Here is a 24,190-nt window from a genome sequence, read left to right as displayed (position 1 = left end):
GACAAGGTGAAATTGTCTCTTAATGGTTTGTTTATTAAATGTCTTCCTATATTGTCAAATTATTTGCATGCATGAAAGTCAAACAATGAAACTTGGGAAAAACATTCTCTTCTTAACGTTTCTCCTGAGACTACTGGGCCTAGAGATCCTGGGAACTTAGGGGAAAGAAGATGGGGAGAACTGGGGAGGAGGAAGACCGTTGGAAGAAGCAAGCTGTTAAAAATAACAGCCTCTTTGTGATGATGTCCACTAATACTACTTTACATACGTTTATTTTTCAGAAAACGTTATTTTGTGTCTGAGTACACACCCATTGACAGCAATATAGCCTTTTCTGTGAACGCCAGTGACAAAGGTAGGCCAATTGGTACTGAAGTTAAAGGGCTGGTTCTTTGACCTAAAAACAGATGTTGGCCTGAGAGTCTTCATTTCCTCCAGAAACATTGTACCTGGTCTGTGAGACAGTGTACTAGTACCAAGGACGCAGCTGTGCCTTTGTGGCATTGTTTTCTTCTGAGCATTGCTTTTCAGAACCAAGTGTTAATAATAGCAGTGAACTAATTATGGATGGGAGTAAGAGCCACAAAGGCACTGAGGGCAAGATTAAAGGGAACTGTGGTCAAGAGAAGTCAGAAAACTTCACTTTCCAGAGGCTGATGTACAGGCTTTGTTCCTCCATAAAATGGATTAGCATTCATGGTGGGCAGCCAAGGAGAGTGGATTTCTGAGCAGATCAATGGCAGAAGGATCATGAACATGGGCAGTTGAGGTTGGGGGAGGAAGTTGGGGCTGGTTTGACACACACAACTGGGAGCCAATGCTCTCCCTGTTCCAACTTGGAGAAACAGTGTGGCTCTTAACCTCCATATTCCTTTCCTCTTCCTCTCTTCCAGGGGATACTTCCTGCTGTGACCCACTTGGTGCAGCATTTGAGGGCTGTTTGAAGCGTCTGTTCACACAATGGGGGGCTTTCTGCGTCCGAAACCCTGGCTGCATCATTTTCTTCTCGCTGGTCTTTATCGCCGCATGTTCTTCAGGCTTGGTGTTTGTTCAAGTCACCACCAATCCTGTGGAACTCTGGTCATCCCCCAATAGCCAAGCCCGCCTAGAGAAAGAGTACTTTGACACACACTTTGGGCCTTTCTTCCGGACGGAACAGCTAATTATCCAGGCCCCCCACACCAGTGTACACATTTATGAGCCGTACCCTTCAGGAGCCAATGTACCCTTTGGACCTCCACTTGATCTCGAGATTTTGCACCAGGTAATCTGCTGTTTACAAACATATGTCCATCCAGGAGAACTTCAGGCATGCTGGTTTTTCCATGTTGACCAGTTCTACCTGGTTTAGCTTTTGAACTTTAAAGTAGTGATGTTACTTGAAAATCTTTTAACAGAAAGCAAAGGCATTTTAACTTACCTTGCAAGAACATGATGATGGGCATTGAACTTAATGGAAATCTTGCTATTGCTCATTTTTAAATTGACTGCATACAGAAGGTCTTTTTTCTGGAAATTGAGATGAGCAGAAGAAGACTTGAGCAGACTTTCTGTTACAAAAGAATGTACACATATATATGGAATTTACCTTAGGAATTTAGGGGCTGTTTTCTTTGGTAACTGAAAATAGTATGACAAAGTCCAAAGGATTAAGGTTGTTTTTTTTTCTTTTTTGAGAACAATAATAGTACCTTTATTGCCCAAAGTGTCTAGGCTAGGAGTTGTAGCTTAGTATGACATGAAGGTCAACATGGCTGTAATGACATCTCCCACCCACTTTTTCTTCTCAATGTTACTAATGCTCCTCTGGTGATGAGAGGAGGTGGATGTTTCCTCCTGTTGTTTGCTAATTTTTGAGGTGTTTGGGATGGATCCCAGAACCTTGTACATGCTTTACAAGCTCTCTACTACTGAGCTATATTCCTTTGAATTTTGGAAGACCTGGGACCCTGATGGATATGAGGTTAGATGACTTCTGACACCAGTTTATAGAAGACACTAATGCAGTTTTATGGCTCTCTTGGGATTCTTTCTCTCTAAACCTAGAATCCAATGCTGTGAAGGAGCCAAGAAGTCCACAAAGAGATCTGAATCATGAAGGACCTAGCCCCTGCTCCCAGCCTAGATGGACAACCAGTTGTCATACAGGGAATATAGGAAGTTTTTTATTTTGTCCTAGGGCTGGGGACAGGAGATGCTGGAGCATTGCTGACGAGTGTTCTAGAAATAAGCTTATAGAGGTTCCTGTCATTGGTGGAAGGTACATTTGGAATGAGAACTATCACTTCTTTAGTGCTTACCATGGCCCAGGCATACTTGCTGTGGAGAAAAGAACTTGTGAATAAATTACATTTACTACCCTTCCCTCCTACCACAATACTTGGGATTGAACCCTTAGCCTTGGTATAGGCTAGGCAAATGCTCCTTAAGCCACACACTCTGGTCCTTTTATTGTTATTTTTAGTGCTTTTACTGGGGCTTGGGCCTAATCACTGTTTCATAACTTTTTCTACTCCAGTCTAGCACTCTACCACTTGAACCACTTCTGGGTGGTTAATTGGAGATGAGAATCTTACAGACTTTCCTACTTGGACTGCTTCAAACTGCAATCCTCAGATTTCAGCCTTCTGAGTAGCTAGGATTACAGACATGAGCTACCAGTGTGTGGCCACTGTGCCTTTTTTATGTTGTTGTTGTTGAGACAGTATTTTACTACATTTGTCCAGGATGGCCTCTGACTCATAATCCTGTTTCCCTGCCTCCTCCTTCTGAGGAACTGGGCTTAATGCAAACTCCATGTGCAACTCTGTGGTTATTTTTAAGATAAGATCTCTTGAGCTTTCCGCACAGGTTGGACAGGAATCATAATCCTTCCATCACAGCTTCCCCAGTAGCTAGGATTACAGATAGGAGCCACCACACTCAGTCCCTCAGTCCATTCTTTTTTTGGTCGTGGGCTTGAATTCTGGGCCTGGACACTGTTCCTGAGCTCTTGAGCTCAAGGCAAGTGCTCTACCACTTGAGCCACAGTGCCATTTCTCCATTCTTCTTCTTTTTTTTTTAATGAACTGAATACTTTTTCTTGTAAATGTTCTTATTTACAGAAAGTGCAAAGTATTGAAAAGCATCAAAATAGTCACACAACTTTAGTGAAAATTCTTTCTCCACCTAATGACCATTGCTTTCTCCCAACTTGTTGCAAAAGCTGAACAGGAGTCATTTACCTCTAGGAGCATGGTCTCTATTAGGAAGTATGGGCGTGGGCACAGTGAGGAGCAAGGCAGTAGATGGTGTGTCTTTGGCAAGGAGGAATAATCATGCATCTGAAATATGAGACATTTTGCTCCACTCTTCCCTCTGAGACCTCATTGGTGGCAGCCAGAGGAGTATGTGAGAGAGATGGTTGCGTGTCCTTTGTTGAGGTCCATCTCGGTCAGGTCCCCTCCCCATCTCTGGACACATCCCGGGTCTTCATCCTACTTCGCTGTAAGAATGGGTCTTTAGCACCACCAAATGTATTTCCATGGTGTGCCTTCATCCTCACGCTTCTTGGGAAGAATTTTCCTGAAGCATTTTTCTTACCACTTAGGACAGCACTGGTTTGTAAAGATCTTAAAAAATCTGGTGTTTCTGGGTTTACTTATTTTTGTTTTAAATCTTCTTTCAGGTTCTTGACTTACAAACAGGCATTGAAAACATTGTTGCATTTTATAACAATGAGACTGTGACACTTCAGGACATCTGTGTGGCCCCACTGTCACCTTATAACAAGAATTGCACCATTATGAGTGTGCTAAATTACTTCCAGAACAGCCATTTGATGCTGGACCACAAAATACAGGATGACTTCTATACATACGCTGATTTCCACACACACTTTTTGTACTGTGTTCGGTAAGTCATTCATGAAGATGGAATCCTGTCGTGCTTTTTTTTAAAATCTTTCAAATATAACTTTGTATCTTGATATCTAATTGTTTTTAAGCATGTAACCTCCATTTAGAGAGTGGGGAGGGTTGGCATGCAGCTCCAACTTAGGAGGCCATGTGTCATTTGGGCTGGTGACTAATTGAGGATCGTCACCCACCTTGGCTCACCTGTGAGGGAATTTGGGGTAGCAGAAAGAATGGCAATGCCAAGTAGGCCTGGTGTCCCTGAGTGGTATAGTCCTAAGAAACAGGTGTTTAGCAAGATAAATAACTGCAGTGGATATTTCTCTTTACTGTGGAAGCAGAGAAATTACTTCTCTCCTTGAGCGTCCTTCTCCATTGACCACATCTCCCAGGCCAAGTTTTGTCATCGGAATGAGACTCTTAAGACAATTGGGCTGTGTTTGCTCTACTTTAGGGGTATCACCTCTGAAAACGTGAGTTGTACTCATTGAACAATAAGTGTAGTATCCTCATAGGCCCCAAACCAGCATTCTCAACATGGCAGGTGGTACGAGGGAGTGGTGGTGATGAGAAAAAAGCATGTTGCAATGATGTCTAATTGGTTTGTGGTCTCATGTGCATCCCTATGATCTCAGGCCCTTCTGTTCCCACCTTTCCATACCCTCCAGCCTTCCCTGCTTTCCTACCTGTCCATCCTACATGAACATCAGACTTGACCTGCCCAGAACCAAGCAGAGATACACTATTTCCCATCATTTAATAGCACAGACACCTACCTACCAGTTATTCAAATGTGAGGCTCTGTTGCTGATTTCCCCCCTTATTCCCAATGTCCTCAAGTGACTGTTGTGGGCTTCAACTTCAGGATGTCCGTGACATTGAGTCACTCAGCTGTAGGAAGGATATTCTGTTCCAGCTGCAGGTCACCTGCCTCCATGGTTGAGTTGATCCTGCAGCCATGAAGGGCAAGTTCTGGCTGGTGACTGGCATGACATTTTGAGTCTCTCTCCCCAAGTCCCTCCTCCTCTCCCCCGCCTGCCTCTCTTTCTGGGGCCAATACATAGGCCTCCTAACTGCCCTCCTGCTTCCTGTTTCTCTCCCATTTGAAGACCTTCTTGCACTTCACCAAGCCAACTTTGTAAAACAGCTCATGGCATCCCTTTCCCAGAACCCTAATTGCTCCCCAGTGCCTCTAGGCTAAAAACCTAAGCTACTTACTACAAACAGAATCTTTGCTTTGCCCTCATCTATTCTTTTTCTTTTTGTAAATTGTTATTATAAAGGTGTAATATACAGAAGGGTTATAGGTACATAAGTGAGGTAATGAGTACATTTCTTTTTGGACAGTTTCACCCCTTCCTTCACCTCCTCTTTGCCCTTTCCAGCCCTACTATCCTAGGAGACCCTATTTGTGGGCACCTTATGCTGTAAGATAGGGCTTACCATTTCCTGAACCACTCTCCTCTTGCTTTCTCCTGTCACACACATGTTCCCTCTCCTCACAATTATAACTATGTAGGTTTGATCCTATGACCTTGCTCTCTTTCCTACTCCCCTGCTGAATTTTCATCCTTAAGAAACTGAGTTCTCCATATAGGTCTCTTCCTTTGGGAGGCATTGTGCCTTTTGTGTCTTTTGTCTCTTCCTTATGTACCACTAATGGTGCCAGACTGTATCTGCTCTCTCTTGTCCAATGTCTGAGCCCCCAGAGGTGAGTGACAAACATATTAACTGAGGAAGCCCAAGGCCCAATAATGCTGTGGTCTAAATGTTTAGACCTCTATGGTGTCTTAAAGCGTGTTCTAATTTTGATGTGTTTTCTCATCTTTTGGCAGAGCTCCTGCCTCTCTGAATGACACAAGTATGCTCCATGACCCTTGCCTGGGTACATTTGGAGGACCAGTGTTCCCATGGCTTGTACTGGGAGGCTATGATGGTAAGTGAGGGATCTCCTGTTTCTCGTAGGTAGTAAAAAGAGTCCTAGTTCTGTCATTAGCAGTCAGATAATTTCAAAGATTTCAGAGGTTCAGTGATCTTCATAAATCCTTCTCTTTTGAATTCCTTTGGTTTTGAGTTTTATTATGGGTTTAAAAGAATGGGCCAGGCATGGTGGCATACAACTATAATATCAGTACATGGAAGTCAGAAGTAGAAGGATCTAAAGTTCAAGGCCAGCCAAGGGTAAATAGCGGGAAAGAATTAGAAAAGGAAGAGGTTGTACTAGGTTACATGTGAGAAGCTCTTCTAGGCAAAGGCCATTTCCCCAGTGTAATGAAGTTGTATATATTCCTGAGTGTTCAGTTGTAAGGACACCTGTAGAATCTTGAGGAAGCAACATGTGAGATTGGGGAAATTTCAAAGTTGATAGGTTCCCCCCCCCCCTTCCTAAACCAGCCAGTACAAATTGGGACACTTCTCTAGTGGAAAAAGCAACTTGGTGCCAAATCAAATGGGGCATTGATTCATGCAACACTTTGGCATCTGAAGCCTAATTGCCAATTCAACTGTTTTTTCCCCAGGCAGTTAAGATACCAGCTAGGTTTTCTTCCCCTTGCTCCAAGGCAAGGGAAGGAAACCTCGTGATCCTTATTGAAATTTTACTCTGTCTCATGTAATAATACTGTCTCTAAATGATATAAAGGGATGGTGTTATCAACTGACTAGCCATAGGGAAAAATAAGTTTGAACTTCTCCTTCCCATCAAAATAAACTTCAGAAAGATTGAGCATTGCATGTAAAAAGTGAAGCTTAAAAAAGAAAAACTGGCAGAAAGTACAGAAGGGATTTTAAGATCTATTTTTAAATAGAGGAAGCATTTCTAAGCAAGACAGAAAACTCAGACAAGCCACTAAAAGAAAAAGAAAAAAAAAACCTAAGGAATTTGACTACCCTAAAATTAGAAATTCCTTTGTGAAGCAGAAACACATAGGTGTGTTGTTTAAGCAAGGAACTAGATAGAAATATTGGTGTTTATTATGGACATCATTCTCCATGGGGGGAACTAAAGGAACTCAATCCAAAAGAAAAGTGGTTGAAAGTAAACAAAAGAAGCACTATAATCTTTTATTTTGGTGGTACTGAGGTTTGAACTCAGGGAATAGTGCTTGCTTGGCCAGCATTCTACTACTAAACCAAAACTTCAACCCTAAGCCATTCTCCCGAAATGTCTTTTATTTTTATAGAGGAAATTAATGTCTTGTTCACTCCTGTTGGGAAAATCATCTCATTTAATCTTTCTATACAAGAAATTGGCAAAGGCCTAACAGTTAATAAAACCCATGTTGATGAAAGCATGGAAGAGTCTATGTAGTTGGTGGAAATGTAAATTGATTACTGGAATGTAAAGTCCAGAAAAGAAATGATTTTTCTCTCTCCCGAATGTGTCCACAATACTTAAAATATCTCGTACAAAAGAGGTCTCAGTAAATATTTTCTTGAACAAAAGAATTAAAAGTAGTACAGCCAAAAAAAAAAAAGTAGTACAGCCTCTTTGGAAAGCTGTTTGGGAGAATGTATCAAAATCAGAAATGTAGCCAGGCACCAGTGGCTCACACCTGTAACCCTCACTATTCAGGAGGCTGAGATCTGAGGATCCAGTTTGGAAGCCAACCCAGGCAGGAAAATCCATGAGACTCTTATCGCCAATTAATTAGCAAAAAGCTCTAAGTAGAGGCATGGCTTAAGTGGTAGATATGCCAACCTTGAGCAAAAAAAAATAATCAAGAGTGCAAGGCTGACTCTGCAAAAGGAAAGGAATGTACATATCACCCGATGTGGAAGGAATAACTGTATTGTCAAAGCTCATAGAACTCATAAGCTTTATAGACCATGATAGACAATTTGCCCCATGAAAGTTAGAATGTGTTTGTCACTTTAACTAAGCATCACTATCCCACAATACTGTGAAATTATGTAATCACTTACAATAAAGAATTTGGGGGAAAAAAAAAAGTACAAGGCCAGCCAGGCACTGGTGGCTCACGCCTGTAATCCTAGCTACTCAGGAGGCTGAGATCTGAGAATCACAGCCCAGGCAGGAAAGTCCATGAGACTCTTGACTCCAATAAGCTACCAGAAAACTGGAAGTGCCACTGTGGCTCAAGCGGTAGAGTGCTCGCCTTGAGCTGAAGAGCGCAGGGACAGTGCCCAAGCCTAGAGTTCAAGCCCCACAACCGACCACAAAAAAAAAAAACAAACGCAGTGATTATACTTTATGAGAGTCTGCAGATATGTTCTTTACACACACAAAAAATGTTTGATTTGGGGGGGGGTGAGGGGAGGATGGGATGGGAAGGGGAAACAAAGGAGGAGGCTACAATGCTTGATAAGAAATGTACTCATTATCTTGTGCATGTAATTGTAACCCCTCTGTACAATATTTTCACAATAAAAAAAATGCTATGAAAAAAAATACCAAAAAAAATGTTTGATTGGGACTTGGTTAAACTATACTAGAAAATATTATACTGAAGAAAACTAATCAAAAAGTCTTATCTACTAAAATGGAATAATCTCTAAGATAACAAAATATTCAGGGGAGGTTAGAGGTTACCGTTTCATAAGCCAGATAATGAGTACATTTCTGTTTTGGACATATTGAAATGTATCATCCCTTCCTTCACTTTCCCTCAGTTTTCCCCTCCCATCCCTGCCCACAAGTTATATAGTCCATTTTCCACATAGTGTAGACTTAATAGCATGACTGTTTTATTTATTCACCCTTCCTACCTTTCCACCTTTACCCCCCCCAAAAGAAAAAAAATACCAACAACAAAAAATCCACATTTTTTCCCTCCATATCTAATTTTCTGCATGCCTGTACTTTGCTTTCTGACATCACGTTTTTCTTTTCTAGATCAAAACTACAACAATGCCACTGCACTTGTGATTACCTTCCCTGTCAACAATTACTATAATGACACAGAGAAGCTCCAGAAGGCCCAGGCCTGGGAAAAAGAGTGAGTATCGCATGGAGGTAAACAAACTGTCCTAGTGTGTGGGAAAATGGACATATTGCTGTGAGCATTTGAACTTTATCTTCTAAATAAACCAGTGTTAGATCTAAGTTATGTAATTTTTTTCACTTGGTATAGTGGTGCTAAGAAGTCTTCTTTTTAACAATACAAAGTTTAAACATACTTTTTTTTTTCACAAGAATGTATAACTATGCAAAATAACCCTTGCTTTGTATCAAGACAGCAAAATTGGTCACACCCCTGAATATACAGTAGTAAAAGATAAGTATAATAGTGTGTGGTCATTAGAGAAAGGTGAATAAATAGTTCAAAGCCTATTAAGAGGCAAAATCAGCATATTTACCTAACTATGTTCTGTATTTCTAACCTCTGGAGAATGAGAAACTTAGGTGAATGAGAATTTTTTTCTATTTACCCTTCACTATTTTGTGTATTTAATAGTATTGGGGCTTTGAATTCAGAGCCTGGGCACCGTCCTGAGCTTTTTTGCTCAAGGCTAGCGCTCTACTACTGGAGCCACAGCTCCACTTCTGTCTTTTTGGTGGTTAATTGGAGGAAATAAGAGTTCATAAAAGGGGGTGGTGGTGGTGGTGGTGTGGGAGGAGTGGGGAGTGGAGAGGGGAAGGGATGGGAAGGGGAAACAAAGGAAGAGGCAACAATGCTTGATAAGAAATATACTCACTATCTTACCCATGTATTGTAACCCCTCTGTATGGTATTTTCACAATAAAAAAAAAAAAGAATAAAAGGCTGAGATCTAAGGATATTGTTTCAAAGACAGCCCAGGCAGAAAAGTCCCCATGAAACTCTTATCTCCAATTAACCACTCAAAAATCAGAAGTGGGTGGCTCAAAGTGGTAGAACACTAACCTTGAGCAAAAGCACACAGGGACAGTGCCCAGGCTCTGAGTTCAAGCTTCATGACCAAACTTTTTTGAAACATTCATAATTTTTCCAGGTTGACTTCAAACTGATCCTCAGATCTTAGCCCTCCTGAACAGCTAGGATTACAGGTGTGAGCCACCAGCACCCAGCTACCCCTTATTTTTTAAAAAGTTTCATTGAGATAATAGCTCATAAACCATGCAATACACTCACTGAAGTTCTACAACTCAGGTTGGAGCTGAAGTTCAATCGTGGAGAATTTGTTTGGCATGCATGAGCCCCTGGATTCCCATTCCCAACACACACATAGAAAAAAGCTATACTTGATGAGTGTACAAGCTTCTTGGGTCACATTCATGCTCGGCCACCACCACAGTCAGTTGTAGAATATTTTGATTATCTTAGAATGAATGACTGTTCTCTTTAGCTCTTACCTGCCTCCCTTTTATACACAGCCTTCGCCAATCACTAGTTTACTTCCTGTCTTCAGGACTTCTATGTGAATAGAATCATATTTGTGAACTTTTATTTCTGGCTTCTTCTGCTTAGCATAATGTTTCAATGTTCACCCATGCTGTGACAATGTGTTAGTGCTTTATACCTTTTTATGACCATATAATATGACTATAGCACATCCTTTTCTCTACTCATCAGTGGATATACATTTGCTTTGCTTCTGGTTTTTTGCGGTTATACATAGTGCTTCTATAAATGTTTGTCATCAGTCTTTTCTATGGATGCAAGTTTTTATTTCTTATATACCTAAGAGTACAATTAGTTGCTAGGTCATCTGGTAACTCTACCTTTAATTTGGAAGGATTGCTGGACTCCACATCTGACATAACTTTTTATTGTATTTTTCAGTTCTAGCCATCCTCCTGAGTACAAAGTGGTATTTCATTGTATTTTTTTTGATTTTCATTTCCCTGATGATTAAAGATTTTAAGCACATTTTTGTGTGCTTATTTTCATCTTCCTTCAAGAAATGTCTGTTCATATCCTTTGCTCATTTTGAGGGTTATTTTTATTTTTAATTGAGCCATAAAATTATATATTCTAGTAGAAGTCTTATCAGGTAAATTATTTCCATTTTCTCCCATTCTGTGTGGCTTTGGTTTGTTTGCTTGATTTTTTTTTGTGGCATTCTATTTATTTGCATTTTTTGCTAGTACTGGGGTTTGAACTTAGAGCTTTGAGCTTACTCGGGTTGTTGGCTCAGTTTGCTTGCTCAACTGCAGCACTGCCACTTCAACCATACCTCTAACCTGTCTTTTTGCTGATTATTTTGGAGATGGAGTTTGGACTTTTCTGCCTAAACTGGCTTTGAACTGCAATCCTCTGGATCTCAGCCTCCTTAGTAGTTAGAATTACACACATGAGCACCAGTGCCCTGGCTTTTTGTGGTATTCTTGATGACCTCTGAAACACAGATTTTTTTTTTTTTAGCATTATCTTATTACTGTTATTTTTTTTCCATTTTTATTGTTAAGATGTTGTACGGAGGAGTTACTGTTACATGAGTAAGGCAGTGAGTACATTACTTGTTGATCATTGTTACCCCTTCCCTTCCTTGTTGTTTTCCCATTATCACTTCCCTCCCCCAGCTCCCACACTCCTATCCCCCTCCCCCCGCCTCACTGCCTGAAGTTATACAGTTTGTTTTCAATATACTGTCCAGTAGGTATCTTCATTGCAGTGGGTCATCTTGTGTCCTTGTTTAAGCGTTTTGTTATTCCCCTACCTCTCTCCAGATTAGACATATGTATCTACAAGATGCAGGGTATCAAAATTAAGTACAGTGACAACAGGGGATATGCCGTAGAGGAAAGAACATACAAAGGAAACAACAACAACAACAAATAAAATCACATGGTTCATTTAAAACAGTAACAATAAAGACAGACCTCTTGTGTCCATATCTTGGGGTTCATTTCACTTAGCATCAATTTATATAGTCATTTGTACATGGGTTTTGAGCCTTTTAATTCATCTGATAAGATTGTCCTATATGGATACTAATTATTGCAAATAAGGGAAACCATGGCACCTAAATTTCTTTGGGACTGGGTAACTTCACTTAATATGATTTTTTTCCAAGTCTTTCCATTTCCTAACAAACTGGGTGGTGGTGGTCTTTCTGATGGAAGCATAGAATTCCATCGTATATATGTACCACATTTTTTTGATCCACTTACCTACTGAGGGGTATTTGGGTTAGTTCTATATCTTAGCTATGGTAAATAATGCTGCGATAAACATAGTTGTGCTGGTAGCTTTAGTATGGCCTTGTTTGTGATCCTTTGGGTAAATGCCCAGAAGTGGGATTGCTAGGTCATAAGGGAGCTCTATGTGTAGTTTTTTGTTTGTTTGTTTTGTTTTTTGTTGGTCATGGGGCCTGAACTCTGGGCCTGGGTGCTGTCCCTCAGCTCTTCAGATCAAGGCTAGCGTTCTACCACTTGAGCCACAGTGCCACTTCTGGCTTTTTTCTGCTTATGTGGTGCTGAAGAATCAAACCCAGGGCCTCATGCATACAAGGCAAGCACTCTACCACTGAGCCACCTTCTCAGTCCCTATGTGGAGTCTTTTGAGGAACCTCCATACTGCTTTCCAGAGTGGCTGAACAAGTTTACACTCCCACCAACAATGCAGTAGGGTTCTCTTTTGGCCACATTCCCTCCACCATCTGTTGTGATTAGATTTCTTGATTATAGCCATTCTAATTGGGGTGAGGTGGAATCTCAATGTTGTTTGATTTGCCAGAGAAGTTGAGCATTTCTTCATGTGTCTATTGGCCATTCTTATTTCCTTTTCAGAGAAGTCTTTAAATCTTTAGCCCACTTATTAATGGCGTGGTTGTTTCTTTGAGAATTTACTTTTGGGTGACAATTTTTTGAGTTCTAAGTATATTTTAGATACAAGGCCCTTTTCTGTTGTATAGCTAATGAAGATCTTCTCCCAGTCTGTGGGCTTTCTATTGATCTTGCTAGCTATGTCCTTTGCCATGCAGAAGCTCTGGAGTTTCATGCAATCCCATTTATCAAACCTTTCTTTGATTTGTTGAGTTTCTGGGTTTCTATTAAAAAAACATACTTTAGGTATGTTTTTTAAAAAGGTATGAAGTAATTTTAAAATATTTTCCTTTTTGATGATTTCTTAGCATACACTTGTATAAGAGAGGTGAGTCTATTGTAACATCTAAAGATGCCTTCAAAGATAGAGACTTGAGCACTGGGCATTTAGCTCAGGCATAGGGCACTTAACCTTGCTTGGGTAAAGCCCTGGCTTTGATCCCTAGCACTACCAATAAATAATAATAATAATATAATGTCGACAGTCAGCCTGACTATAACAGTGTGAGAGTTTCTTTTGTGCTCCAGTGTAGAAAACCCTCATATAGGACAAAGGTGAACCTCCATGTCATAAAGGTGGGAAGAAGTCTGTACTTGTCCATCATGTAGTTTTAACTAAAACTAAAAATACACATTTTTGCTTGCTCTTTAGACTTATTAACTTTGTGAAAAACTACTCGAATCCAAATCTCACCATTTCTTTTACTACTGAACGAAGTATTGAAGATGAACTGAATCGTGAAAGTAACAGTGATGTCTTCACTATTGCAATTAGCTATGCTATCATGTTTCTGTACATCTCTCTTGCCTTGGGGCACATCAAAAGCTGTAGCAGGCTCCTGGTAAGTGTGTGTGTGTGTGTGTGTGTGTGTGTGTGTGTGTGTGTTTGTAGGGGTAATTGATAATGAAAAGAGTGTGCAATCCCAACTATTTAGAAGACAAAAAATCAGGATTATGGTTTGAAGCCAGCTCAAAACAGCCAGACCCTATCTTAACAAACAAGCTGGGAGTAGTAGTACCCAACTATAATCCCACCTACATGGGAGGTATAAGTAGGAGGATCCTAGTCCAAGGCCAGAGTAGGCAAAAAGTATGAAACCCTATCTGAAAAATAAATAAAGCAAAAATAAATAGCCAGGCACTATTGACTCATGCCTGTAATCCTAGCTACTCAGGAGGCTGAGATCTGAGGACTATGCTTCAGAGCCAGCCTGGGCAGGATAGTCCATGAAATTCTTATCTCCAGTTAGCCACCAGAAAACCAGAAGTGGCACTGTGGCTCAAGTGGTAGAGCAACTGCCTAGAGCTGAAGAACTCAAGGACAGCACTCAGGCCCAGAGTTCAAGCCCCATTACCGACAATTAAAACAAAGCAAAAAAAAGCAAGAAGGGTATGGCTCAAGTCTAGTACTGTCAAAAAAGAAAGAGCCAAGCACTGGGGGCTCACACCTGTAATCCTAGCTACTCAGGAGGCTGAGATCTGAGAATCATGGGTCAAAACCAGTCTGGGCAGGAAAGTCTATTAGATTTATCTCCTGTTAACCATCAGAAAACTGGAAGTGGTGCTGTGGCTCAAAGTGGTAGAGCACTAGCCTTGAGCAAAAACAGCTCATGGATAGCACCCAGGCCCCAAGTTCAAGCCCCATGACCAACAAAAAAAAAAGAAGGATGGCAATGAACAGTGAGTGTGACATCATCTTTTGCCTCTACTTATTAATTCCTTATGTCAAAACTGTCTTAGAATTATTGTTCCTTTTGTTGCAAACTGTTAATTGTATGAAACATTTCTGTTTTCTAAATTGTGTTCTTCAGTTCCAATGTTTTGGTTCATCTTATACCTAAGGTATGTTTCACTTAATGTAGGGTTTTTGTTTTTTGTTCTGGTAAGTTGTCTATCACTTAAGAATGTGAGCTCATGAAATATTTTCTTAAGGAAGACCTAGACTTCAAAACTTTTTTTCTTGGCTGGAAATGTGGCTTAGTGGTAAAGCGCTTGCCTAACACACATGAAACCTTGGGTTCGATTCCTCAGTATCACATAAGCAGAAAAAGCCAGAAGTGGTGCTGTGGCTCAAGTAGTAGAGCACTAACCTTGAGCACAGGGAAGCTCAGGGACAGTGCCCATGCCCTGAGTTCAAGCTCCAGGACCAGCAAAAAAAAAAAAAAATTCTCAAACTGAGCATAATACTTTAAACTCCAGGTTGGTTGCGATAGGTGCAAAGTAACCATGAGGGCCTATTAATAACAAACGCAGCCGAAAGTCCTCTGATGGCTCCTGTCCTTGTCTGTCAGGTGGACTCTAAGATCTCCCTAGGCATCGCAGGGATCCTGATTGTGCTGAGCTCAGTGGCCTGCTCATTGGGCATCTTCAGTTACATTGGGACCCCGCTGACCCTCATTGTAATTGAAGTCATCCCGTTTCTGGTGTTAGCAGTGGGAGTGGACAACATCTTCATTCTTGTGCAGACTTACCAGGTACGTGTCACCTGCTGGAGCTCAGCTCTGTCCGGAAACGGGGCTCTATCACTGGCTGTTCGTTTCTGCCTCTGTGAGGGCAGTGTAGATCCTTTCTGTCCTTTCCCAGCACTGGAGTCTGTTTTCTTCTGCACATTTTGGTGATGGAATATATAGAAAGTGAGAATTTGGCTTTAAGTAGTATCTTCTCACATGCGTGCAATAGGAGGTCAACATATTTGGATGAAATGTTATTAAAATGACTCCCAGTGTATTATGTAGGAGTGGCTCACTCCTGTAATCCTAGCACTCAGGAAGCTGAGATCTGAGGATTGTGGCTTGAAGCAGGCCCAGGCAGGAATGTGATGTGGCCGAGGTAGAAAGTGTCCTGATCTTGGACCTGGAAGTTTGACTCTAGTGGTAGCATGTAACTATAAGTGAAAAATCCAAGCACAAGGCCAAATTCAAGCCCCAGTACTCACACCACTGAGAAGTATCTCAATGTTGCTAAGACAAGAGTGATCTAGTGGTCCAGCTGCTGGCAGTCTGTGCACCATATTGTCTAATGACATGATTCAGTCTTTCTCACTTTTCCCACCTGGTGGCTGAGCCGTTAGTTCAAAAGTACTCTGAATCAAACAAAGGAGGAGGCTACAATGCTTGATAAGAAATGTACTCATTATCTTGCCCATGTAATTGCAACCCCTCTGTACAGTTTTTTTCACAATAAAGAAAAGGTACTCTGAATCAATTAATCTAAGAACTTTAGACTCACCCATAAAAGTTTATATGGTTTGGGATAGTGCTAATTATCTACAAATCATTTTTAGTTAGTACAAGGTAGCAAAGAGGTGACATCATTGCTGACTGAGCAATTCTAATGTTGTATATTTGATTTCTTTTTCTTTAAGAGAGATGAACGTCTTCAAGGGGAAACCTTGGATCAGCAGCTGGGCAGAGTCCTGGGAGAAGTGGCTCCTACTATGTTCCTATCTTCCTTGTGCGAGACATCGGCATTCTTCCTTGGTAATTAGGCTTTAAATTGTACCAGTCCTATGGTTTGCTGAGCCTGGGGAAAAGGCACTGATTGGGCTTCTGAATATACTCCTCTGTGTTGCTTCCTTTTGGAAACTATTCCTTTGAAAAAATGTCACTGAGTGGACCACAAGAAAAATTGGTGGCAGAGGCATGCATGTGATTTTACAAGTGTCTCCTTTGTCAGTATTAGGTTAGGACAGTGCTGAGGTTACAGCTCAGAGCATGACCAGATTGTCTTCAACATGACACAGAGTAGCAGGCAGAAGCTTGTGCCTTTGTTTTCACACAGGCTTCCTCTGCTTTGCACAGTCTTGGAATAGCCTCATTAGTGAGCTGATATTCTTGGACCTTACCTCAATACAAGGAGTCAGAATGAATGGGAACAAAATTTCAAGAAGACATCACCAAGGTCACAAATTCAGGGGCCGGCTTGCCACATCTCTTAGAGGCACTTGGCACCTCTGCAAAGGAGACTGAATTAGAATACCACCAGCCAGAGAAGGCACATGCCACAGCTGCAGAGCCTGCAGGCTACCACATCACCTTATGCCAGCCACTGGAGGATTGTTCAGGTGGTGGTCTTTCAACACAGGTGGTGGTCTTTCAACACAGATGCACCAGCACCGTGTGGCTCTTCAATTCCACAAAGCAGTGTGCTTGCAAAAACTGGGCCTTATTGTTCCTTTTGATAGACACGGGCAGTGAAACAAAAATTCTTTATGTTGTCTTATGAGAAAATCAGTGCAAGAGCAGCAGTAATAGCCGAGGCTGTGCCTCAAGGTTGGTGTGCCCTTGGCAAACCAACTGGGACAGGGTGCCTGGCAGTGACGAATGACCAGCCCAGGGTTGCAGAGTCTTGATTCTTCTTCCCAAAGCTGTGAATTTAGGTATCTTTTGTAAATGCTATTTCACTGATAAGTGCCAGCAACCTATTAGAAAATACTTTTCGTCCAAAAATGGATCAGTATGGTGTGGGCCAGGCAGGGTGCATGTGATCTTGTAGTTTGCAGTTTCTGAGTGCAGTCCTGCACATTTGATTTGGAATACCATGCTTTGATTGTACATTACCTCCAACAATAACTAAATTGAGAGATGTATATTACTAATAAATCAGCAGATAGAAAATACGGTCCCTCTAAAAATGGAGCATACTAGGTACAATAAAAAATGGCCTAGGGCTGGGAATGTAGCTTAGTGGTAGAGTGATAGCCTAACATGTATGAAGCCCTGAGTTCCGTTCCTCAGTATTACATAAACAGAAAAAGCCGGAAGTGGCACTGTGGTTCAAGTGGTAGCGTGCTAGCCTTGAACACAGAGAGACTCAGGGACAGAACCCAGGCCCTGAGTTCAAGCCCCAGGACCGGCAAAAAATAAAAAAGGCCTATATTTATGATCAAGTCCTTGGGGGTAGGAGGGGTGTGCTGGCACGGGCATTGGCACTGGTCTTGGGGCTTGAACTCAGGGCCTGAACACTGTCCCAGAGTTGCTTTGTTCAAGGCTAGCGCTGTACCACTCAAGCCATAGCTCCACTTTCAGCTTTTTGGTAGTTCATTGAAGACAGCCTCAGCTGACTTCCCTGGTTTTGGATCGCAGTCCTCAGGTCTCAGCCTTCTGAGTAGGTAGGATTATAGGCGTGAGCCACCAGCACCCAGCTGTGATGATCAAAGCTGAAATCTATACAACTTTACCAGAGACCTTGTTAAATTCAGTAGAATGAGAGTTGAATTCCCCTGTCTTGGTTAAGTAGGATGGGCTAGGGCCTAGAAAGCTACTACCCAAGTGCTCTAGTTCTGATTTTATTTTCAAAAAAAAGGCTTAGCTCATAGGATCTTCTCTTCTCCCTATTCTGAGGTGACAGTCATGCTGATGTGGCACTCCTGCCTTGAGCCTGTGCTGGCTGGAGCCTCCTTGAATCTATGTGTTCACTTGAAGATAGGACTCACGTGACTACAGAGTCCTCAACTCTGCAAGTGGCATAACACAGCTTTCTCTCCCTGTAGGCGCACTGTCCACAATGCCAGCTGTTCATACTTTCTCTCTGTTTGCGGGAATGGCAATCTTAATTGACTTCCTTCTTCAGATAACCTGTTTTGTGAGCCTCTTGGGGTTAGACATTAAGCGGCAAGAGGTGAGTTATTATCAGGATCCTAAGCTACTTACTTTGAGCATACAGTCTAGAATAAGAAACCCGGAGGATTATTCTGTGACCTATTTTCCTCTTCGTCCCCTCAGAAAAACCAGCTGGACATCCTCTGCTGTGTCAGAGGCGCTGCAGATGGAAGAAGCATCCAGGCCTCTGACAGCTTCCTGTTTCGTTTCTTCAAAAACTCCTATTCTCCGTTTCTGCTGAAGGACTGGATGCGTCCCATTGTGGTATGAGCTTTCCTGTGGTTTCTCTCTCTTCTCCCCAAAACGTGTCACATGTCTTTGGTGAAACCACATAGCCTGGGATGGAAGCATCTGACCGCGTTAGTATGTATGCACAAATGCAAAAGCAAGTCTGCACAAAGCCTTTCCCAAGCGAGATTTTATGTCATTATAAGCAATAGCTTTTTTTTTTTTTTTTTAATTTTATTTTATTGTAAAGCTACTATACAGAGGGTTACAGTTACATGAGTGAGGTAATGAGTACACTTCCTCTTGAACATTGTTACCCCCTCCATTGTTTTCCCCCTACCATCCCCTCCCTCCCTCCCTTCCCCGAGGTTCTTTTTTTTTTGATTGTGATTAAATGATTACATAATTTCAAAGTCACAAGTTCATTCTAACTTCCCTGGAGCAAATTGTCTACCACAGTCTGTAATATATAACAGTGTTCACATGTTATATACCATGTTTGTGATCAGCAGCATGGGGATATTTAGTAGTGGTTCAACCAGATGAGCGGGAGTTCTTTGTTTCTTAAGTCCTGTTAGTTTTGTCATATCACCTAACCTTTTGGATTTAGCATCCACTTATCAGGGAGACCATGTACCGTTTGTCTCTTCGTTCTTGGCTTACCTCGCTCAACATGATTCCTTCTAGCTCCATCCATTTCCCTGCAAATGCCATTATTTTGTCATTTCTAATGGCTGCATAATATTCCATTGTGTATAGATACCACAATTTTTGGATCCATTCATCTGTGGTGGGGCATCTAGGTTGTTTCCATATCCTAGCTATAAGCAATAGCTTTTGTGGTGTTTTTTTTTTCTTTTTTTTTTTGCCAGTCATGGGGCCTAAACTCTGGGCCTGGGTGCTGTCCCTCAGCTCTTCAGCTCAAGGCTAGCGCTCTACTACTTGAGCCACAGCGCCACTTCCGGCTTTTTTCTTTTTGCTTATGTGGTGCTGGGGAATTGAACCCAGGGCCTCAGGCATGCAAGGCAAGCGCTCTACCACTGAGCCACCTTCCCAGCCCCTGATTTTTTTTTTTATCACCTGTCTGGGTTCCTTCGCTTTCACTGCATGCAAGATGCACACCTGTCCCATGACCACCCAGGTCTCCTGTAGCACCTGCACATCTAGTCCCCAGCACCACACAGGAGCATTTCATAGTTTATATACATGTGGCCAACAGAGAGCATTTCTCATTTTTCTACTAAAAGAATATAGTTTCTAAGCTGAGAGAGAGTAAGTGACTCATTTAATACCACTACCCTAAACTTCCTGTTGGCATAGCATGTCATTTAAACTTGCTTTTTCATTTTGGAAAAATCTGATTTGAGGACGAGAGGTATAACTCAGTGGTAGAGTATTTGCTTAGTATTTTCAAGGCCCTAAGTTCAATCGCCAGCAAAGGAGCATGGTGGGAGTCCTGTTTTATGTGTGTATGTAAGATTATATTTCTGGTTGGTTTGGGTGGTACTGGAGTTTGACTACGACTTGAGCAATACCTTGTTTTAAACTGTTTTTAAACTCGTTATTATTCTAAGCAATCACTGTCTTTCTTCCCCCTCCCCCCTCCCCTTACAGATAGCTGTATTTGTGGGTGTTCTGTCATTCAGTATTGCGGTCCTGAATAAGGTCGAAATTGGATTGGATCAGTCTCTTTCAATGCCAAATGTAAGAGGCGTTCTTTTTTACTCTGTGTAGCATGTGTGTGGGTGCTAATGCCCATTTCTAAACACAAACAGGTTCAAGGAAATGGCAGCAACCACAAAGCTATGCGGTGTGGGTCACTCTGGCCTTATGAACCCTCATACTGCCCTTCGGAGCATAGCTGTAGAAGGTGTTTAGCTGGGCTCCGAGACTGCCTTATGGTGGTGCTGCTCTGATTGGGGTAGCAGGAGGAGCATCTTGGGACTGAGGGAAAAACATTCACAAATCTTGGCTTCCTGGTGCCTTTATTCTTAGCAGTCACCAGCTTGCTTAGTACCATTACAACATTCATACTTGTATCTCTCCTTATTGGTCTTTCAGGACTCCTACGTCACGGATTATTTCAGATCCCTCAAGCAGTACCTGCACTCGGGTCCACCTGTGTACTTTGTCTTAGAAGAGGGTCATGATTACACTTCCCAGGAGGGGCAGAACATGGTGTGCGGAGGCATGGGCTGCGACAACGACTCCCTGGTGCAGCAGATATTTAACGCGGCGCAGCTGGACAACTAGTCAGTACCTGGCCACCTGGTCCTCTTGTACTTCACTGAAGCAGCTGGAAGGGGCTCTTGGCTCTAATTAATTTGGGCCTGAAGTTTCTTACTGAAAACAGATTTTGTTTTTAAAAGTTGGTTTTAGTAAAAAGCATGTTAACTTGAGCTTTAGCTGAGCAAACCCTTTCAAAGAATTCCTTTACCACTTAGTACTTTGAACGTTTACATTCTTGTTTTTAATGAATGCTAGTAGTTTTTATATTGACTGATAGAAGTATAAAGTATAGAAAAGGGAAAAGTACAGAAATTGGGGCAAGTTAGTAATTTTCTCTCTCCTTTTCTCTAGCACCCGGATTGGCTTTGCTCCTTCATCCTGGATTGATGATTATTTTGACTGGGTGAAGCCACAGTCTTCCTGCTGTAGAGTCTACAATAGCACTGACCAGTTCTGCAATGCTTCTGGTACTTTCTCCTCCTCTTGCAGACATTTCCTTTCCTTTTTTTTTTCTTTTTTAGATTTTAATATCATTTACCAGTCTTTCTCATGTTGCCTGTTTATATGCCAATGCTGACTCTTATTTCCTTTGTCATTATCCCTTTCCTCAGTCATTCACTGTTTTGCTAATAGTGGGGTTTTACCTTGGGTCTTAGATTTGCCAGGCAGATGCTCTACCACTAAGCCATGCCCTCAGTCCAAGATGAAACTAATTATTAAATCTACTGAAGTACAAAAGTCACATATGGCTGAAGCTTTTGGACTAAGGAAAAGATTCAGGAAATACTTTCCTTCATTCTTTTAAAAGTTTTGTTTTAAATCTGGAGGCCTGTTCTTCTAACAGTTTGCTCCCAACTTTGTTTCTGCCAGTGGCTGACCCTGAATGCATCCGCTGCCGGCCTCTGACTCCAGAGGGCAAACAGAGGCCGCAGGGTGGAGACTTCATGAAATTCCTGCCCATGTTCCTTTCTGACAACCCTAACCCCAAGTGTGGCAAAGGGTAAGTGCCATTGATCTGTGCTGGATAAGCATCTACTTCAGCCAAAGAATTGGATTGAGAGTTGACAGGAAAGGGGCCCTTTGCTACTGTTTCAATCCTGTGAAATAAGAGGAAAATTCCTCTTAGTTTTCAGCAGATTTCACCCTAACCTGGGCACTGGTTTCTTAATGCTGCTGTCTCCTCCTCCCAGGATATTGAATGGGACAAATTCCTGTGCATTTTATGTGAGGAGTGGAGACAAAGAGGATAGATGTGCTGGAATTCCAAAGTATTAAAAAAAAAAGCCAATCTGTCTCATTGTGCCAGTGGATATAAAGAGCCACATCTTTGCTTTGCTAATGTCATCACAGGTTAAGGATTAAGACTGTTAACCCTAGCATGCTCCTTGCCAGCCTGGCCATATGTGAGGGTACACACTTTCATTCCACTATCCAGCCAGCTGGCCATTGTCCCAGACATCTGGCCCAGAAATAGTAAAGATGGCTAGAAGCCTAGAGGTTGATTTGGGAGCTGTTATTGATAGATGGTCATACAATGTATATTCAGTAAACTTGGTTTCTGTAAAAATAAATGTTTTCCTAGAGCCCTATGTTCCAGAGCGCTATGAGACAACATATGCAAAGTCTTGAAGAAGTGTCCTAGCTAGCCATGTAATCCTCACATCTGTAATCCTAGCTACTCAGGAGACTGAGATCGGAGGATCACAGTTCAAAGCCAGCCCAGGTAGAAAAGGCCCCAGGAGATTCTTATCTTGGCTTAACTACTCAAAAGTCAGAAGTGGATGGGGCTGGGAAGGTGGCTCAGTGGTAGAGTGCTTACCTTGCATGCATGAGGCCCTGGGTTTGATTCTTCAGCACCACATAAGCAAAAAAGCCAGAAGTGACTCTGTGGCTCAAGTGGTAGAGCGCTAGCCTTGAGCTGAAGAGCTCAGGGACAGAGCCCAGGCCCAGAGTTCAAGACCCATGACTGACATTAACAAAAATAAAAGAGAAAAGGAAAAAAAAAAAAAGTGGAGCTGTGGCCCAAAGTGATAGAGCGCTAGCCTCGAGCAAAAGAGCTCAGGCACAGCACCCAGGCCCTGAGTTCAAGCTCCCCCCCCCCCAAAAAAAAAATCTTAAAGAAGTGTCCTAAAAGTAGAAATGGATCTTGCTATTTATTTCGCTTATAGCACTTGTACTCTGGATTCCATACATCAAACTGAAGTAAATTCAGTTGTAATGATGGCAGTAGCCACCGCTTTGGGAGGGATTCAGTGTGCAGTGTCATGTGCCCGCTGACCTTACTGCAGTGTGCACCACCCAGCCCATGGGCATGTGGTGGTATGCCATTCCTAGACGTGGTAGCCTAAGCCCAGGTGAGGAGCTCTGCCAGGCTCATGCAGTTGTTCCTCGGCATGGCTGTGAGTCCAGGCCCTTCCCTTCCCCCTATCATATATAATAGCACTGAGTAAACCCATATCAGAACATGTTTGATTATGAGTGGAACCAGATAGAGAAACAATAGCCACTGTGATCCAGAAAACCACACCAGCAAAGAAAAGTCCGTCTGGGTGGAAATAATTGAGTCTTCTACATTCCCTGACCAGGAAGTGTCCTTCCTCTGGCCTGAGCTAGGTCAGGTGGCTTCACTGTGCTGGGAGTACTCAGATGAAGCCCATGTTTTAGAAGTCATGACCTTCCTGATACCCACGGCTCTTTCTCAGGGGACATGCTGCTTACAGCTCAGCAGTTAACATCCTTGGCAATGACACCAGTGTAGGAGCCACGTACTTCATGACCTACCACACCGTGCTTCAGACCTCTGCGGACTTTATTGATGCCATGAAAAAGGCTCAACTTGTAGCCAGTAACATCACCAAAACCATGGGCATGAAGGGTAGTAATTACCGTGTGTTCCCATACAGGTAACGTGGGGATTTTATAAACAAGCGTTTCCTGGGAAGAGGGTCTAACCCTGGTGGGGGCAGGGGGGAGAGGATTTGTCCTGGTAGGATACTAGCCTTCAGCTTTGCTTTGGACACCTGTGCCATCCTGAGCCCCAGAGACAATATAAATACATTGAACACATGCTGGATAGGCAGTGTAAGAATTGGAGTCTCTACCATGGTCTGAGAGGTGCAAACAACTGGATTTGTGCTGTGTCACACCTGAGAGTCTCATTGTAAAATCGTGCAGGCCAGGGTTTGAAGAGCAGGCCTGTTCTATCGGCCCTCAGCTGATGGAATCCCTGTCTTCTCATGACCTAGAATAGGCAGACTTTTTATTAAGGTTGTTGGGGTTTTTTTTGTTTTGCCCTGCCAAGAAGATGATTATGTATGAAATTTGAAAAATAGAGAAAGATAAAGGAAACAAGTGTTTTCCTAATCCAACCGCTGTGATCTTGCCTAAAGAATAAAGACCTATTTTTTTGTTTTGTTGGTTTTTTTTTTTTTTTTTTTTTTTTTGAGGGAGAAAAATGGCCTGGGATAGTTCTCTGAATAGATCGAGATTTTCTGTTTCCAGAAAATACTGTGGAAAGTTCATTGTAAATG

The 24,190-nt window shown here is 42.1% G+C and overlaps 1 protein-coding gene across 1 annotated transcript in view; it reads left to right on the top strand.

Moving 5' to 3' along the window:
* The window catches only part of Npc1 (NPC intracellular cholesterol transporter 1), a 57,414-nt gene that overhangs the window by 29,237 nt on the left and 3,987 nt on the right, over positions 1-24,190 (top strand). Inside the window, exons 7-21 of the mRNA XM_042675026.1 lie at positions 282-355; positions 894-1,264; positions 3,668-3,894; positions 5,729-5,829; positions 8,749-8,851; positions 13,256-13,445; positions 14,895-15,077; positions 15,968-16,082; positions 18,095-18,222; positions 18,327-18,467; positions 20,046-20,135; positions 20,493-20,683; positions 21,012-21,127; positions 21,531-21,660; positions 23,363-23,563. Of these exons, the coding sequence (XP_042530960.1) occupies positions 282-355; positions 894-1,264; positions 3,668-3,894; positions 5,729-5,829; positions 8,749-8,851; positions 13,256-13,445; positions 14,895-15,077; positions 15,968-16,082; positions 18,095-18,222; positions 18,327-18,467; positions 20,046-20,135; positions 20,493-20,683; positions 21,012-21,127; positions 21,531-21,660; positions 23,363-23,563 (2,361 nt within the window). The remainder of the gene's footprint in view (positions 1-281; positions 356-893; positions 1,265-3,667; positions 3,895-5,728; positions 5,830-8,748; positions 8,852-13,255; positions 13,446-14,894; positions 15,078-15,967; positions 16,083-18,094; positions 18,223-18,326; positions 18,468-20,045; positions 20,136-20,492; positions 20,684-21,011; positions 21,128-21,530; positions 21,661-23,362; positions 23,564-24,190) is intronic.

The sequence above is a fragment of the Dipodomys spectabilis genome, unplaced genomic scaffold, assembly GCF_019054845.1.
Source record: "Dipodomys spectabilis isolate Male_0828 unplaced genomic scaffold, ASM1905484v1 ptg000024l, whole genome shotgun sequence".
Taxonomy (NCBI): Eukaryota; Metazoa; Chordata; class Mammalia; order Rodentia; family Heteromyidae; genus Dipodomys; species Dipodomys spectabilis.
The sequence above is the reverse complement of the archived record's forward strand: the minus strand, read 5'-3'. Positions and strand labels throughout refer to the sequence as shown.